Genomic DNA, 14,664 nt, shown 5'->3' with positions numbered 1-14,664 from the left:
CAGCATAAGGATGTTGTGGGACACCACCAGAGGGATATCTTTGGACTTTAATAGTGAAAAACAATTAAGACATGAGGGCCAAGACAGATTCAAAGTGCATTTGTAATTTGTAGCAAACAAGAAAACTTTATTTTTTCCTGTTTTGTGATGGAGGGAGAAGGGGGGGGGGAGAATCAAGTCCCTTGTGCGTGTAATGATGTTCAGACAACTGTTTGGCTGCCTCCATAGACACTTTCGTCACTGTAGGCAATGTAGAGGAAAAAATCCTCCTCATGGTGTTCCTGGCACAGGGACATTCACAATTATGTTAAACATTTGTGGATATAATGTAATGTAAGTGGCTAGAAATCTGTGCAAATAGACTTTCCATATGAATGTGGATGGTGCAGTACCTGGTACAGAAGACCCATTGTGGCTGATGTTGGGGGAATTACGTTATTAACAAAGAAGAACAAGGCCTCTTCAGCTCTGAGGTGAATCCTCTTGCGAATAAGGAAGTAGAACTGTCCGACTGAGATGTAGTGGAATCAGGGTTATTTCAAGCACAACATACAGTCTATGAAGCATCACAAAGTGATTTAAAAAAACAAGTGAGTAATGACATTAAGATGTCAGTATTGTAACTATGTTACAGAGAAGCATGGGGGAAATGGGATACAAATATAAATGTCCTGCAGAAAGTATTTATGATCTAAATCTAGGTTTTTAATACACATACCTGTGAGGTCAGAAGGTACAAGATATTTCTTCTTGTCCAGGTCACCTATCCTGGCTTTGGGCGCTTTCTCCACTATGACCTGCAGTGTTATTTCACAATCAGTTTGTGTTGTTGCTAGCCAGTTAACAAGGTGAAAAGCATAGCTACTGCATGCTACGTATCTTGACAATAACACAACTCTTCTGGTGGAAGACCAAGACCTCTGTCAACCTATCTGTTTGAAACGTAGACGATCTTATAAGCTAGCGATACTTTTAGTTTCACAATATCAATCAAACATAGTAGCTAACGTTTTCATATGGCAAACATAACAAAATAAAGTAGCAGATAGCTAACGAAGCTAGCTTGGTAGCTAGCAATGTTTTCCAGTTCCAATTTGCGCATTGACAACTTACTGGCACCCTGTCCGGGTACTTCTTCCTTATTTTCTCTCCCTCTGACCTCCTTTTCTCAAACGGGTGCTCTTCTTTGTAAAGAAATTTCATTGTTTTACAGGTGTATAGCAGTTCTAAACCAGTCCTCTGAATAATATTGGAGATGTGTCACGGTCACGTTGGTTAGCTAGATACAGCATACGTTGTGAGAGCCAAACTGTGACGTCAGGAAGTGTTTTGATGCCGAGGGATCCAACTTTCGCTGCTAAGGTTCTGTAATGTCTAGGTGACGGCAATGAGATTTTCCATCAAGTCCACTACGGCCCAAAGTCCAGTTTAGACTACACATGTTGTCAAGTTTACATTGAAACAATATTTGTAGGAGTTTTTCTGTGTGACCACATTTTTATTATTTCCTTTATCAGACTCCCAGGAGAAAACACTAGTAGTCCATCTCCACTACAGCAAGCCCACTTGAAGCAGTGCAGTAATAATCATCAAGTAGTAACCATCAAGAAGCAAAACCAAATGGAACACAAAATGTTAACTTTATTGAGAACAACGTTTTGTCAAGCATCTGTGATATGAAAACAAAGTCTGGTGTGTAACTGATGATGTCATAAGTGTGTATGTCTACATGATCTCTGTGTAGTGAAAGAGAGAGAAAGAGAGAGAAAGAGAGAGAGAGAGAGAGAGAGAGAGAGAGAAAGAGAGAGAGTGAACGTGTGTGTGTGTGTGTGTGTGGGAGAGAGAGAGAGAGAGAGAGAAAGAGAGAGAGAGAGAGAAAGAGAGAGAGAGAGAGAGAGAGAGAGAGAGAGAGAGAGAGAGAGAAAGCTAAAGTGAATGTGTGTGTGTGTGGGAGAGAGAGAGAGAGAGAGAGAGAGAGAGAGAGAGAGAGAGAGAGAGAGAGAGAGAGAGAGAGAGAGAGAGAGAGAGAGAGAAAGAGAGAGTGAATGTGTGTGTGTGTGTGAGAGAGAGAGAGAGAGAGAGAAAGAGAGAGAGAGAGATGTTTGTTAAACATCTGAACAACAGCCGCACATGAGTTTGCGTGACAGCCACTGGAGAAACCTGTCAATCATAAGAAAAAACATAAGATGTAATCTGCCATACCAGTACGCATTCTCTCTTCCTTACACTGAGGGTCTTACTGTCTTCACCCACATTCTACTACCCCCTCCATTTAGCCTTTCTGCTATCTGCCCTCACCTCTTTCCCACATTCTTCTTTTTCTTTTTCTCCTCCTCCACAATGGTTTCAGAGTATTCCTCTGGTAGTTTGTTGCTGGCTTCCAACACAAGCAGTGGTTTGACATGCCGCTGGGTTTTGGCCTTCTTCTCCCCTTTGCCGGCCTTCTTCTTCTCCCCTTTGCCAGGCTTCTTCTCCTCCATCACATCCTGAAAGCAGAACACAAGCTTACATGGATGAATCACTGAGCTGAGAAAAAATATAACCAATAAAATCACGGTTCTTTTCCAGCCTCATTAGTCCGCAATGTATTTAATTAACTTAAATGTATTTATGCTTTAACAGTGAATATCATCATATGTTTGCATGTGATGATAATGACCTACCTGTTGGAACCCGTCCAGTCCTCCTTGGAGCATCGTCTTTACATCCGCGCTCAAGTGGTCAATTGGTGCCAGATATGGGGGGGGTAAATACTCCACCACAGGCAGAGACTCAGGCCACGTAGGAGTCACAACTCCAACAGTGACACGGTGGAGGGGAGTCAAAGCCCGGGGAAGCTGCAGGTTGGGGAGGAGGGCCTCAGGAGTAGGAGGAGTCAGAGGAAGGGATTCTATGGCATCCTCGATGCAGGGGACCACATGTGTGATCTCTGTCTCAGATAGATCCTGGGGAGACACAAGAGAAGACATAACCTTTTGGCCTGTGGGACCTGGGATATTGCTCTGTAGGATGATAATCAACAAACAGTGCCATGCCACACCGTGAATCAAACAATAGCTGAATAAATGAATACGTAGGTCTGTACTAATTACTTACAACACGCTGGATGGAGGACTCCTCTTCCTGAGAGGGTAGGACCTGTGGTGGGGAACGACACACCTCGGGTGGTGAGATCCTCTCAGTACAGGCCCTGCAGGCCATGCGCAGCCTCTTAACCTCTCTCTGCCAGTTCTCTAGGCCCGTCAGATTGATATCATCTTTGCAGTCCTCCATCACCACTTGGATCAGCGCATCGAAATCTTTGTTGACCCGCATATACTTCTGCGCCTGAATCTTCTGGAGCCTTCTCCCTCTGACTTTATAAACAAGTCTTCTCAGAGACGCACCCATCAGGCCTTTTCCCTGGCTCTTCACACGAGACATCTCTTCGAAGTACTCGTTGGTGTCCAGGAGCTCCTCCTTGGCTTTCATAAGTTCCTGTTCCAGGGCAACCAGGGATTTTTGGAACCTTTTCATGACTTTCATGTCACGGGACTGCTTGTCGCGCCTCTTCTGATCTTGTAGCATGGGGGGGTGCACGTCATTAGAGACGCAAGGCTCGGTCACGGCTCTTACAGAAGAAGGAAGAAGGCCCTGGGCTTCGTAATCCATAACATGATTCTAGGGAGACCAAAAGTAGAGTACAATGTAGGAACAGGGGAGAGGGAAAATGTTAAAATATGAAGATCCATATGGGGAGGGAGGTCACGTGGGTCAGATGGCTGAGCAGTTATGGAATTGGGCTATTAATCAGGAGGTTTCCAGTTTGATTACCGGCCGTGCCAAATGAAATTGTGTTCTTGGGTAACGCACTTCACCCTACTTGCCTCGGGGGAATGTCCCTGTACTTACTGTAAGTCGCTCTGGATAAGAGCGTCTGCTAAATGACTAAATGTAAATTAGGGAAAAGCTGATTCAGCACTAGCAGAAAAAGCCAATTCATTGACCTTTTGTCACACACATACACCTACCAGGCGTTTATCCGGAAGTGGATTCTGCTGGCGGTCACGGTCCTCATCAGACTGTGAGTCAGATGGAAACATTGTTCACACAGTATATCTTCAAAATGTAATGTACCTTGATGCTTTTGATGCACAAACTGACCAGAAAATCTCTCTCGCTGACTGAACATAGAGAGAGGTCATCGTAATCTACGGAGTGACGGATAGTGTTCCCACCACGTTCCATTTCCTACATTAGAGACACAGTCACTCAGAGGTATTTGACCATGTTTGATGATTAACCATTTAGGTTTATGTAAAAAAAAGGATCTTACCAATTCTGTGTCATCCCTTTCACCTATCGCTATGCATAAATTACTGACCAGAAAATCTGCCTCATCAAAGGAATGGAGTAAAAGATCATCCTGATTTTTCCAATCCGTTTCCACCTCTTTGATAGTTGTCCCATCATGGTCAACTTCCTACATTAGAGACACATTCACTCAGAGAGGTATTTGACCATGTTTTTAAACATTGAAATTTAAGTTGATATTATTAGGCTCTTACCATTTCTGCGTCGTCCATTTTTCTAACCAGTCCTGACCTGACTGGAAGAGTTTGGTTTCGGCACACAATGATTGGCTGTGAAGCAATTGAGAGAGAAAACTTGTAACTTTTGTAACTCCAATGCTGTTGAGGTTTGATTTACAGGCCGATTGTGGACTGAGTCTTGAGTCTCTTTTTATTGATGTGGTCAGTTATAACAAAACACACAAAAAATCTAAACTTGCTTTAAATGTATTTGATGCAATGAGATTGACAGTAACTGCATAACAAAAGTGTGGATTAAATTTAGAATTAAATTATGTTTTACACGTAAGATTACAATAAGTAGGGGAAACATTAATGTGTAAATAAGAATTACTCACCAAAAAGCACAAAATTGTCTGAAGAGCCTGAGAAAGTCTTCTGAGAAAGCTTGCAATACAAGTCTTCTAGTTACTATTCACCTGCCTGTTCAGAAGAAATGTGATGTAGCTGTGTAATGTTTCATTTAAGTATGAATATACACCATTATGACGTTTTTGTACGTCATCATGTGTAGCATTCAAACATACTTTTTATACAGAACGTATGTCCGTAAAATAAATGTGTCAATATTCTTCATTGTAAATGTGTAATTACACACAAGCATGTAGCTCAGATGACTCAAATAAATAATACGCAAACAATGCCCACTATGCAAACTACAACACGTAGGCTATGCGATAATTGTTACTTTGCCCATCTGCACTACCGTCATGTAGGACAGATTTGATTTTGAAATCCATACAAGCCCAGCAGTCCTTTACATTGGCAACATCTTTCTTGTCTGTATACCGACCAGAGCCATTAAACTATTATTCTTATTAAGCTTTAATGATTCATGTATTATCAAAACTTGCTTTAAATGTATTAGAATTTTGAATCTGAGGGACATTTTCTTAGGTGTACAGCCATGATATTTACGGTAACCCCAAACAAAAGTGTGGATTAAATTGAGCATAAAATTATGTTTTGTGTAAGATTACAATAATTACCGGAAACATTCATGTGTAAATAAGAATTACTCACCAAAAAAGCACAAAATTGTCTGAAGAGCCTGAGGAAATCTTCTGAGAAAGCTTACAATAGTATTCAAGTTACTGTTCACCTGCCTGTTCAGAAGAAATGTGAAGTACCTCTGTAATGTTTCACTTAAGTATGAATATATACCATTGTGACGTTATTGTACGCCACATCATGCGTAGCATTCGGACATACTTTTATACAGATAAAACTCATGAAATAAATATGTCAATATTCCTCATTAGAAATGTGTAATTACACACAACCATGTAGCTCACATGACTCCAATAAATAATATGCAAACAATTGCCCACTACACACCATAACTGTTACTTGGCCCATCTGCACTACATGTTCCGTCATGTAGGACAGATTTTATTTTGATATCTATACACAGCCAGCAGTCCTTATGTTGGCAAAATAAAAAATTAAGTATTATTACTAAGCTTTTCTTTTCTTAATTTTTAAAGAAAAGTAGACTGCTCACGTTCCCCACGAAAACATTTTAGATAGGTACTTTGCATGACACCATCTCTCGCTAGCTGGCCCCGCCTGCTGCTCCAATCCAAGTGAACTGTTCCTGCTGGAGAAGAGGTTCCGTGCAGGAGAGGAACTGTATCAAGTCGTAATTTTAAAGCGATTTATAGTAGCTTCCCAATAAGGGCCAACAATTTTGAGTAAGAAACAAAAGAGTACTGCACATTTTAACCCTTCTGTTCCTTACTCAAAAATTTTGAAAATGTCCTAAACCTTTTTGAAAGTGAAAGAAAAAGGTGCTCTCTTAAATTTTTTCCAGAGCTTATGTCAAATGTCTTTCCTTCAAGTTAAAAATATTTACTGAACAGATAGGTGACCATGTCAAAACATGACATGCTAGGACTTTTGCTTATAATGAAACCATGCCCAATCTCAACACCGGTCTGTCATGATACCAAGCGTTTTATTGGAAACACTGATAAGACTCCATGTTTTCTACCCATACCCACCCAGAGACATACATTGTTGATTGATAGGTCTGGGATGTTTTGGTACATTGAAGTAAATAGTGGAATTTGTGTTACATACATGGTTGTATAGGGAGACTGGAGGTAAAAAATATCATTCAAATCTCTCATGTTCTCCCTCTCTCTTTCTTTCTAACTGTCTCACACTTACAAACTACATCTCCACTTATCAGAGGTATGGAAATGCTGATAATTCTGTAAAAAAATTAATTCCCAATTACCTTAATCACTTTTGTTTTCAATTTATCACAGAGTAGAAAACAGTCAATAATTTGAAAATAGAAAAGTATTTCTAAAAATTGTTGAAATTTATGTAATTTCATATTACGACAACTGAAAAAATCTGTACATTCTCAATAATTGAAAGAGAGCAGTCCATCTGTGACATGGATATTTTCAACTTGATTGTTATAATGTGGCTTTGAACCCCAGAAATGTCTTTCGATGTGATATTTCACCTGAGCAAATAGATGACAAGGTGAAGACAGGAATGGAATACGAAACATTTTCTGAAACATTGACAGGTAATACAGACTGAGATAAAAAGTTCAGCTTTAGGGGCCATAACCCATATACATGGAAGGAACTGGCTTCACAGTCTTCTGTCCTCAGTATTTCCATCTAGATTGTTTAAATATTTCATATTTCACCTCTAAATAAATGTGACTAATGCCAGCATACTCCCACAGATCCAACACAAACACACATGACATGCTCTCCAAGAATCCAAAGACTATAAGGCAAAAATGTTCGTTTCAAAAAAAGAAAGCTGGCCTCTCCACTTGTTTTTAGGTTTCCTTGTTGCTCCCCTTTCCTACTGAGGTCCCAAGTCTCCTTCCATCTCATTCTCAAAGGCCTCACATAGAGATGAAGAACTGACTGTATGGGGAAAGGGGAGGGAGGAGTGTGTGCAACAGCCAGCAGAGAAGGCATTCTAAGAAGTGGAGCCAGTTGCTAGCTCCAACTGACCAATCACCATAGCCGATGCTGATGGAGGTTTCGACTTAGAACGGACCGGACATCTGAAGTGAATCTGCAAAAAAAAAAAAAAAAAAAACAATACAAGCATGGAGTATATACAGTAATATATCATGTATATTTTATACAGACGCTTAAGAAACAAAGAGGGGGCTTGGAACCTGTGACCTTGGTCTGTAGCTGTTCCCACCCCTATACTGAATGTAGACTCATACCAAAACAGTCCTGTCAGCGTTTTACAGACATACCTCAGAGCATCTAGCATGGGTAGCAGGTTTAGCAGGGCTGTGTCACTGGGATCACTGAACCATGACTTGATGGGTATTGCATTGTCTGCAATCACAAGTTCAAAGTCAAAGTATTATTATTGATCAAATACACAGTGACAGTGTCAACTTGAATGAAATGCTTGAGACCAGTATCCATTCAACAATGCTAAATAAAGAATTAAAAAAAAAAAAAGAATATATGTGTGAAACTAGAAATACGAAATCAAAATATATCTGAGGAGCAGAGCAATTTGTAATGCAAAAATATGTAATATTAAGGAAGTAAGTCCAAATAGCCAATGAAAGCACAGTCGATACATTTTTACTGTCCATTGATGGACAGGTACTCACCTGGATGGCTGCGGTAGGCCCCAGGCGAGTTGTCCAGGATGACCACACTGGACAGATCATGGTGGACCACAGACAGGTCTTTAATATAACTACCAAGGTCCAGCGTACAGTGCTGAACAGCAAGAAAACAAACAAACATTAACAATCACTAACGGTTTACAGTTCAAAGGTCAAATATATTTTTTTTTTACTAATTTCACTTCTCAGTAGAATAAAGGGAGGCGCATGTTTAGAAATGAATACCTGTTCCTACTTCCTACCCTCTCTTCCTAAGGACCATTTACTGAACTGCAGTGCATACAAGTGCATCAAGTAAATGTATGTGACAATCTTTTGTTACATGAAGGATATAAGTCAGGTAACATCTGGCCACTATTTGTTCTTTTTAGTTCTTGTTTGTATTAAAATAAAAATGATATAAGTGACATAAAGGAAATAATGTCAGTGGATTTACCTGTCTGTAATATCTTCGTTTGAGGATGCCCTTGTTTTTGTCTAGCTTGTCAGCCACAGCTGAACCATATATTTCCATACTCGCAGTAAAAACCACAAGTTCATACCACTGACTCACCTGAAACAAAGTTCATGCAGAAACAACTTCAATCAAAATTTGACAAAGCTGGACAACAAGATCTTATTTTGTCATTAAGACCGAATTGTAATAATCAACATATTTTAAAAGACAGAAAAAGGTTTTCCACACTCACCACTTCTAGAAAGAAGTCTACATGCGGTCGTTTATGAACAAAAAACCTAACAGGATGTTTGTCAATAACCACCTTTATCAAAATGAGAAGAATTTTTTTTTTAGCTTTAGTAAAGGGATACATGAAATACAAAACAAAAATATATTACAAAGGCTAATATGTTAACATATAACTGTACAGTTAGTCCTACCTTTAGGATGAAGTCTGGGGGGGTGCCTGGCCGTACTGTGGGTCTCAACACCCCGTCATGATGGGAGTGTATCAAGGTCTCATCCAGGTCCAGGACCAGTATCTTCCTCTTGACTGCATCTGAAGGGCATGAGCCACAACAGAGTCAATACCACGAATGGGAAAACCCAAAAAGGAAACATGATGGGGGGAGGGGTCAAATGCCCCTACCATTGAGCTATAGCCAATAAGACGCTATGAAGACTATACAACATCAGAGAGGAAGGGCTACTTACTGAGTCTGTTTCTCGACAGGGGTGAGAGAGGTAAGGTGTCGTAGCGCACGGTCTGGTACTGTATTACCTGTGGGAAACGGAGGAGGAGTCACAACTGACTAACTGTGAGCGTGTTCCATTAGGAACACAAGAGTTCTGGCACCTGAAAAAGTTCACTTATGATACTTTCTAATGTTATCAGGAAATACAAGGTTTCTGATAGCCTGCAGCACATGTATGAATTGTTGGATAGCCTAAAACCTTCCCATTTTAAGTTTGAAGGTATTTTCCCATTGCCTATTTCAAGCATGAAATAAAGTTTCAAGGGGTGCCAATCAATCACTTAGGTGACTGTACATTGAACCTCCTGCTGGATTCACACACTTCAATCCAGACCTCCTCTCTGCACTGAAACTATATTTATCACACACACACATACGTAAGCAAACACAAATCCTCAGCTGTCAAAGACTGTCAACGAAGAACACAGCAAGGCAATGGGTAGTCCATTGCCTTCCACCAATGGTGTGGAACCATGTGAGGCCTTTGTACAGTGACAAAGTCCTCAGCCCACTGCACAGCGTGGACTCTTGAGCTGATAACACCGGCTCACCCCAACATACAGAGTAAGTCTCGTCTTTCAAAGGCTCTGTGCAGGGTCCTCCTTTCTTGTTTTCTACTTCTGGGAGTTGGATTTAGGTGTTGGGGATGGACCTTATTCACAATATTCTGTAACATTTTTTTTTTTTATCATAGGATCAACCGAACAATGGACCACGTAATAGGGATTGGCCTGCAGTGCAGTGCTCTGGATAAGAGCGTCTGCTAAATGACTAAATGTGAAAGTTTGATAACAAATACCCCTCTTACATAAGTGATTACATAAACTATACTTGTAGCGAGGTTTTTTTTGTCCCACAAGACAAACCTGAACACACTGATGGAGTTGGCAGCAAACTATGCAAGCTCAAACCCAGTAACTACAAATTGTCTGGGAATAACATTTTGTGTCACTGACATGCACAGTATAGCCTACATGATAACGCGTCAGGTCCACGTGTGTATTGCTTTCACCTGAAATAACTCAAACAAAGTCCAAAACTGGCTAATAAAACTCTGTAAATCTGTGCGTGTCTCTGATAGGTCAGAATAAACAGGTTCTGTAATTGTATCAATCTGGTCCTTCGACTTTTTCACCTTGGTTAGGACATGTTTGTAAGTTGCAAGTTCGAGGCAATGTGTGTGATTGTGTGTCAAAGAGACACCCGCTGTTAAGTGAATCAACTCACCGTGCGTAAGTGTTTCCTGAGTATGTATAGAATAAATCCCCATATCCTTGACGTTACTCCGAGGAAAGTGCGAATACCAAGTAAGCACTGGCGGGTCTTCAGCATGGTTGACAGTTTGACACACCGCCTCTAGGTTAGCGGTGTCGACCAAGCCCGCTTGTCGGTGAGTGCCCAGACTAAATAACGGAACCCCCAGCCCCTTCTAGTAACCTCCAGATCTTATACCCGGCAAGTCGAATACTCCTAGCTAGGTAGCTCAAGACGCTGTCAGCTTGACCTGCCACGTTCTCACAGATGTCTTCTGTCACACTTCACAAACAAAAGCGAAACAAACTATAAATATGAATGTATCTAAACTAGCAAATAATATAATAACATTAAAAAAGGTCAAGAGACAATGATGAAACGATTTGATAAATTCGCTAGGCTAGCTAGCTAACCTTAGCTAGCTAGCTAGCAAATGAGTCTCTCAACTGTAATTTGATCCAAAAATCGTAAAAAGAAAATGTCTGACTATGTGTAAGTCAAACAGCGGAGTTCTAACATTTCGGATTCTCTTCAAACGGGAAACGATTTGACAAATACACCGAAACCGCCAACTAGGCAGAGTCAACACAGTCTAAATGAAGAACCGGAACTTCACGGTGCGCTGCCATTGGTGTCTCACTGTGACTTCCGTTGAAAGGGAAATGTGTTGCTTTAAAATGTGTCCTACTTTCAAACGTCACAGTCTGTTGAATCTCTTCAGTTTTTCAAATGCATGTACTGGGTCTTTCAGAGTTCAACAAGAGATACTCATCCATTTTCAGATTCCTAGCTGGGGATAATAACACACTGACATCCAGGAATCTATGTTTCATTGCCTCCATGCCATCTCCTACATCTCCTACACGTGTGGTACCATACCTGGTGTCATATATTTTCAGCAAGTCAAGCCATCTGGCTGATTTCCATAACCCACCTGTATGAGACCTCAGCCCACCTCCATAAGGCTCCAAAGCTCTGAGAAGTCAGCACTTGTGTTCAAATATGTAGGGTTACATTTGACAAAATTATATATTTTTCCTTCAGAGTAGGTAATTTACATAATGATTAGTGATGTAATTGTTTAGAAAAGACGGTCAAAGTGGGAGGCAATATGAAAAACAAGATAAAAACTAATAATTTGTATTTATATTCTCTAAATGGAAGTATTAATACATTAATATACAGTTTCTAACTAATCAGAAAACGTAATTTCTCCCAATCAGTAAAAGTAGCACACGTGATAAGTGATTACCTTTTTTACAATATACATTCTGTCATACAATACAATATAAATGAACTTAAACCTAGAACATGGTTAGGGTGCTTATTTATGTATTAGTACGGTTTGAACATTTGTGATACATTATTTCCATTTCTTATCTCAACTCAATGTTTATAACCCAGCCAAGCCTATTGTACACACCCATCATCTAGCCTTTGAAACGCAAATAGGTGGGGAAGTGCAATCACCAAGCTGTAGCACATGATCATTTGTTATACAGAGAGTAACTGCTCTTGAAGAAAGACTAATCGCGGGACATACACTTTAAAGGTAAAGTACCATATCATACACTGTTTTAGTTAAGTCTCATTTACTCAATTGACTACTGAAGAAAATACACCTTGAAAAGTTAGCTTTTTTTGTTTGCCTGTGTTTACAAAAGACAGCATTTTTTCATAATCTCTTAAAAGCCTTTTTAAACAGTGTAATTTTTTCTTTTACGGTACACAGCTTTTACAACCAAACATGTTGTATGAATAATGGTTTGCCACTGAAAAAAGTTTAATGATTAATGTTGGTAGCTGTAAAGTGGGTGCGAATGATATTCTTTTTCCGTAAGCCGTCCGTCATTACTCTCTTGTTTTACCATGGGGGGAATACTGAATGTTCATGGGAGGAATGTACCAAAGAAGATAGGAAAATGTGTCATGTCAATTGTAAACAATCAAACAGAGTGCACAGTGTCACCTGCATCTCAAGAGACGTTTCTAACATAATATGCTGCAGCTTACGAAAGATAAAGGTTCTTTAAATAGATAAAACTGTTTTACATTTCTCTTAATAGAGTGCTATTGCTGACTCCTTCAACATCATGGACAAACAGCCCCCTGGTTATGACATGGGTTTGGCCCCAGTAGGGGTTCCTCCTGGGCTTGAGTATCTCACACAGGTACTATAAGCTACAAAGTGTTAACAATAGTAACTGAGAATTATTCACGTATCACAGATATATATCCATGTTAGATTTCAAAAAGATGTATTTCGATCTTTAAGGTGGATCAAATCTTGGTGCATCAGAAGATTGAACTGCTTGAGGGTAAGAATGAATAATTATGATGTCGTAACGTTACGGAGACAGATCACACAGAGGCGTTTAGATTTATTCTACTGTCCAGATGCACGTGGTTTCTCACAGTTCCTTTTGCTCTCTAGCTCTCACTTCTTTTGAGACCAACAATAAATATGAAATCAAGAACAGCCTGGGACAGATTATCTACACCGCTAAGGAAGACAATGACTGTTGCACCCGAAACTGCTGTGGCACTCTTCGCAGATTTCAAATGAAAATCAAAGACCTTCATGATCAGGAAGTGATCCACATAGTGAGGCCATTTCGCTGTGCCTCATGCTGGTTTCCTTGTTGTCTACAAGAGGTATTACAACTTCATATAAAAAAAACTAAATGCCCACTGCCAACAGTGCAACAGGCTTAGCGTAATGCAAGGATACTGTAAAATCCCAAACCTGCTTGTTATACCCTGAATATGTAACTTTCCATGTGTGCTTCACATGACTTATTTCTTACTTATTAAATGTCAATACAGATGGAGGTGCAGTCCCCTCCTGGCACTACTGTGGGCTATGTGGTTCAGGAGTGGCATCCTTTTATTCCTAAGTTTTCGATCCAAGGAGCATCCAAAGAGACCCTACTCAAGATTGAAGGTCCATTCTGTGCCTGCAGATGTTGTCAAGATGTTGTCTTTAAGGTATGATATTGCATTTCTTAGTCTCCTGTGTACTGTATGTTTGTGTGTGTATGTGTGTGGGTGTATGGTGTATGTATGGGTAGGTGAATGTATGGATGAATGGTAGCCCTGATTATTCCACTGTTTCTGGAAAGGTGATGGGGAAAGATGGAGACAATGTCATTGGACAAATCACTAAGCAGTGGAGTGGGATGGTGAAAGAGATGTTCACAGACACAGATAACTTTGGCATCCAGTTCCCTATGGACCTGGACGTAAAGATAAAGGCTGTATTGTTGGGGGCGTGCTTCCTTATTGTGAGTATTATATCCAGTACTGAATAACTTAAGGTTTTTTGTCTGAGCTACATTCGACATTGTTTAACTTTTTATTAATGATCATTTGGTCTTTCAACAGGATTTCATGTTCTTTGAGAACGTTGGTGACTCTGGTCAGCGCTGCACCGTATTTGGTTGAGCAAGTGAAAGTGGCAAACATAAAAGTAATGACTTAACTTGAATGTTCATTGTCTTAACAGTCCACTATATACATTTCAATGTATATTTGCACTGGCTGTGTTGGTAAGCTTGTATTAATTAATCACATGAAATAAACATGACTCTTAATAAAAAAAAAAGGGGTTGTCATTAATGTTGGTGTTCACAATGTCACGAAGCCCACATTAGGTTCAGTGTTTCATAGTCGCCAATATGAAAAATCTTACTGAAAATACAAATATCATTCAGCTTCCTCCTTCCAAGAGTTCAGTGCGGCGGCTATTAGGTGTTATCAATGACGAAAAACTTAAAAATGTCTAAAAGCAACATAAACAAACTAATTATACTTCCTCTTAAACAAGCCCAGAATTATAAACACCCTAAACGAGCATCCGGTTATTCGAGTTTGAATATTTGAAATATATACAGTATGCATAATAATAAATCGATATATGGTATGAATATGTACATGTGTGATACGATAGATACAACCTAGGGTTGAGTGAAGGCGGAAACGTTGGTTCAGTGACGTGTTGGAGAGCCA

General features: G+C 39.9%; 4 protein-coding genes across 4 annotated transcripts; 1 reads left to right on the top strand and 3 right to left on the bottom strand.

Moving 5' to 3' along the window:
- Positions 1-27: 27 nt before the first annotated feature.
- Positions 28-1,318, bottom strand: LOC124467858 (gamma-aminobutyric acid receptor-associated protein-like). Its single transcript, XM_047020338.1, has 4 exons — positions 1,114-1,318; positions 719-797; positions 393-511; positions 28-281 (listed from the first exon to the last, which is right to left on the bottom strand). Exons 1-4 carry the CDS (start codon positions 1,201-1,203, stop codon positions 201-203), a joined length of 369 nt encoding a protein of 122 aa, XP_046876294.1. The 5' UTR covers positions 1,204-1,318; the 3' UTR covers positions 28-200.
- Positions 1,319-2,063: 745 nt separating this feature from the next.
- Positions 2,064-6,149, bottom strand: LOC124468054. The gene is made up of 10 exons (XM_047020616.1): positions 5,910-6,149; positions 5,595-5,677; positions 4,910-4,994; positions 4,548-4,622; positions 4,144-4,462; positions 4,011-4,061; positions 3,097-3,660; positions 2,664-2,945; positions 2,299-2,486; positions 2,064-2,160 (listed from the first exon to the last, which is right to left on the bottom strand). The coding sequence occupies exons 5-10, from the start codon at positions 4,225-4,227 to the stop codon at positions 2,106-2,108; spliced, it is 1,224 nt and encodes a 407-aa protein (XP_046876572.1). The 5' UTR covers positions 4,228-4,462; positions 4,548-4,622; positions 4,910-4,994; positions 5,595-5,677; positions 5,910-6,149; the 3' UTR covers positions 2,064-2,105.
- Positions 6,150-6,509: 360 nt separating this feature from the next.
- On the bottom strand, positions 6,510-11,290 carry ctdnep1a (CTD nuclear envelope phosphatase 1a). The gene is made up of 8 exons (XM_047020281.1): positions 10,630-11,290; positions 9,362-9,428; positions 9,088-9,206; positions 8,898-8,969; positions 8,645-8,761; positions 8,191-8,302; positions 7,819-7,903; positions 6,510-7,625 (listed from the first exon to the last, which is right to left on the bottom strand). The coding sequence occupies exons 1-8, from the start codon at positions 10,732-10,734 to the stop codon at positions 7,565-7,567; spliced, it is 738 nt and encodes a 245-aa protein (XP_046876237.1). The 5' UTR covers positions 10,735-11,290; the 3' UTR covers positions 6,510-7,564.
- A 796-nt stretch (positions 11,291-12,086) lies between these two features.
- On the top strand, positions 12,087-14,260 carry plscr3a (phospholipid scramblase 3a). Its single transcript, XM_047020661.1, has 7 exons — positions 12,087-12,208; positions 12,723-12,827; positions 12,932-12,974; positions 13,091-13,311; positions 13,483-13,644; positions 13,779-13,940; positions 14,041-14,260. The coding sequence occupies exons 2-7, from the start codon at positions 12,750-12,752 to the stop codon at positions 14,098-14,100; spliced, it is 726 nt and encodes a 241-aa protein (XP_046876617.1). The 5' UTR covers positions 12,087-12,208; positions 12,723-12,749; the 3' UTR covers positions 14,101-14,260.
- Positions 14,261-14,664: the final 404 nt, after the last annotated feature.

The sequence above is a fragment of the Hypomesus transpacificus genome, chromosome 5 (genome assembly GCF_021917145.1).
Source record: "Hypomesus transpacificus isolate Combined female chromosome 5, fHypTra1, whole genome shotgun sequence".
Classification (NCBI taxonomy): domain Eukaryota; kingdom Metazoa; phylum Chordata; class Actinopteri; order Osmeriformes; family Osmeridae; genus Hypomesus; species Hypomesus transpacificus.
Note: the sequence above shows the minus strand (reverse complement) of the source record. Positions and strands in the feature narration are given on the sequence as shown.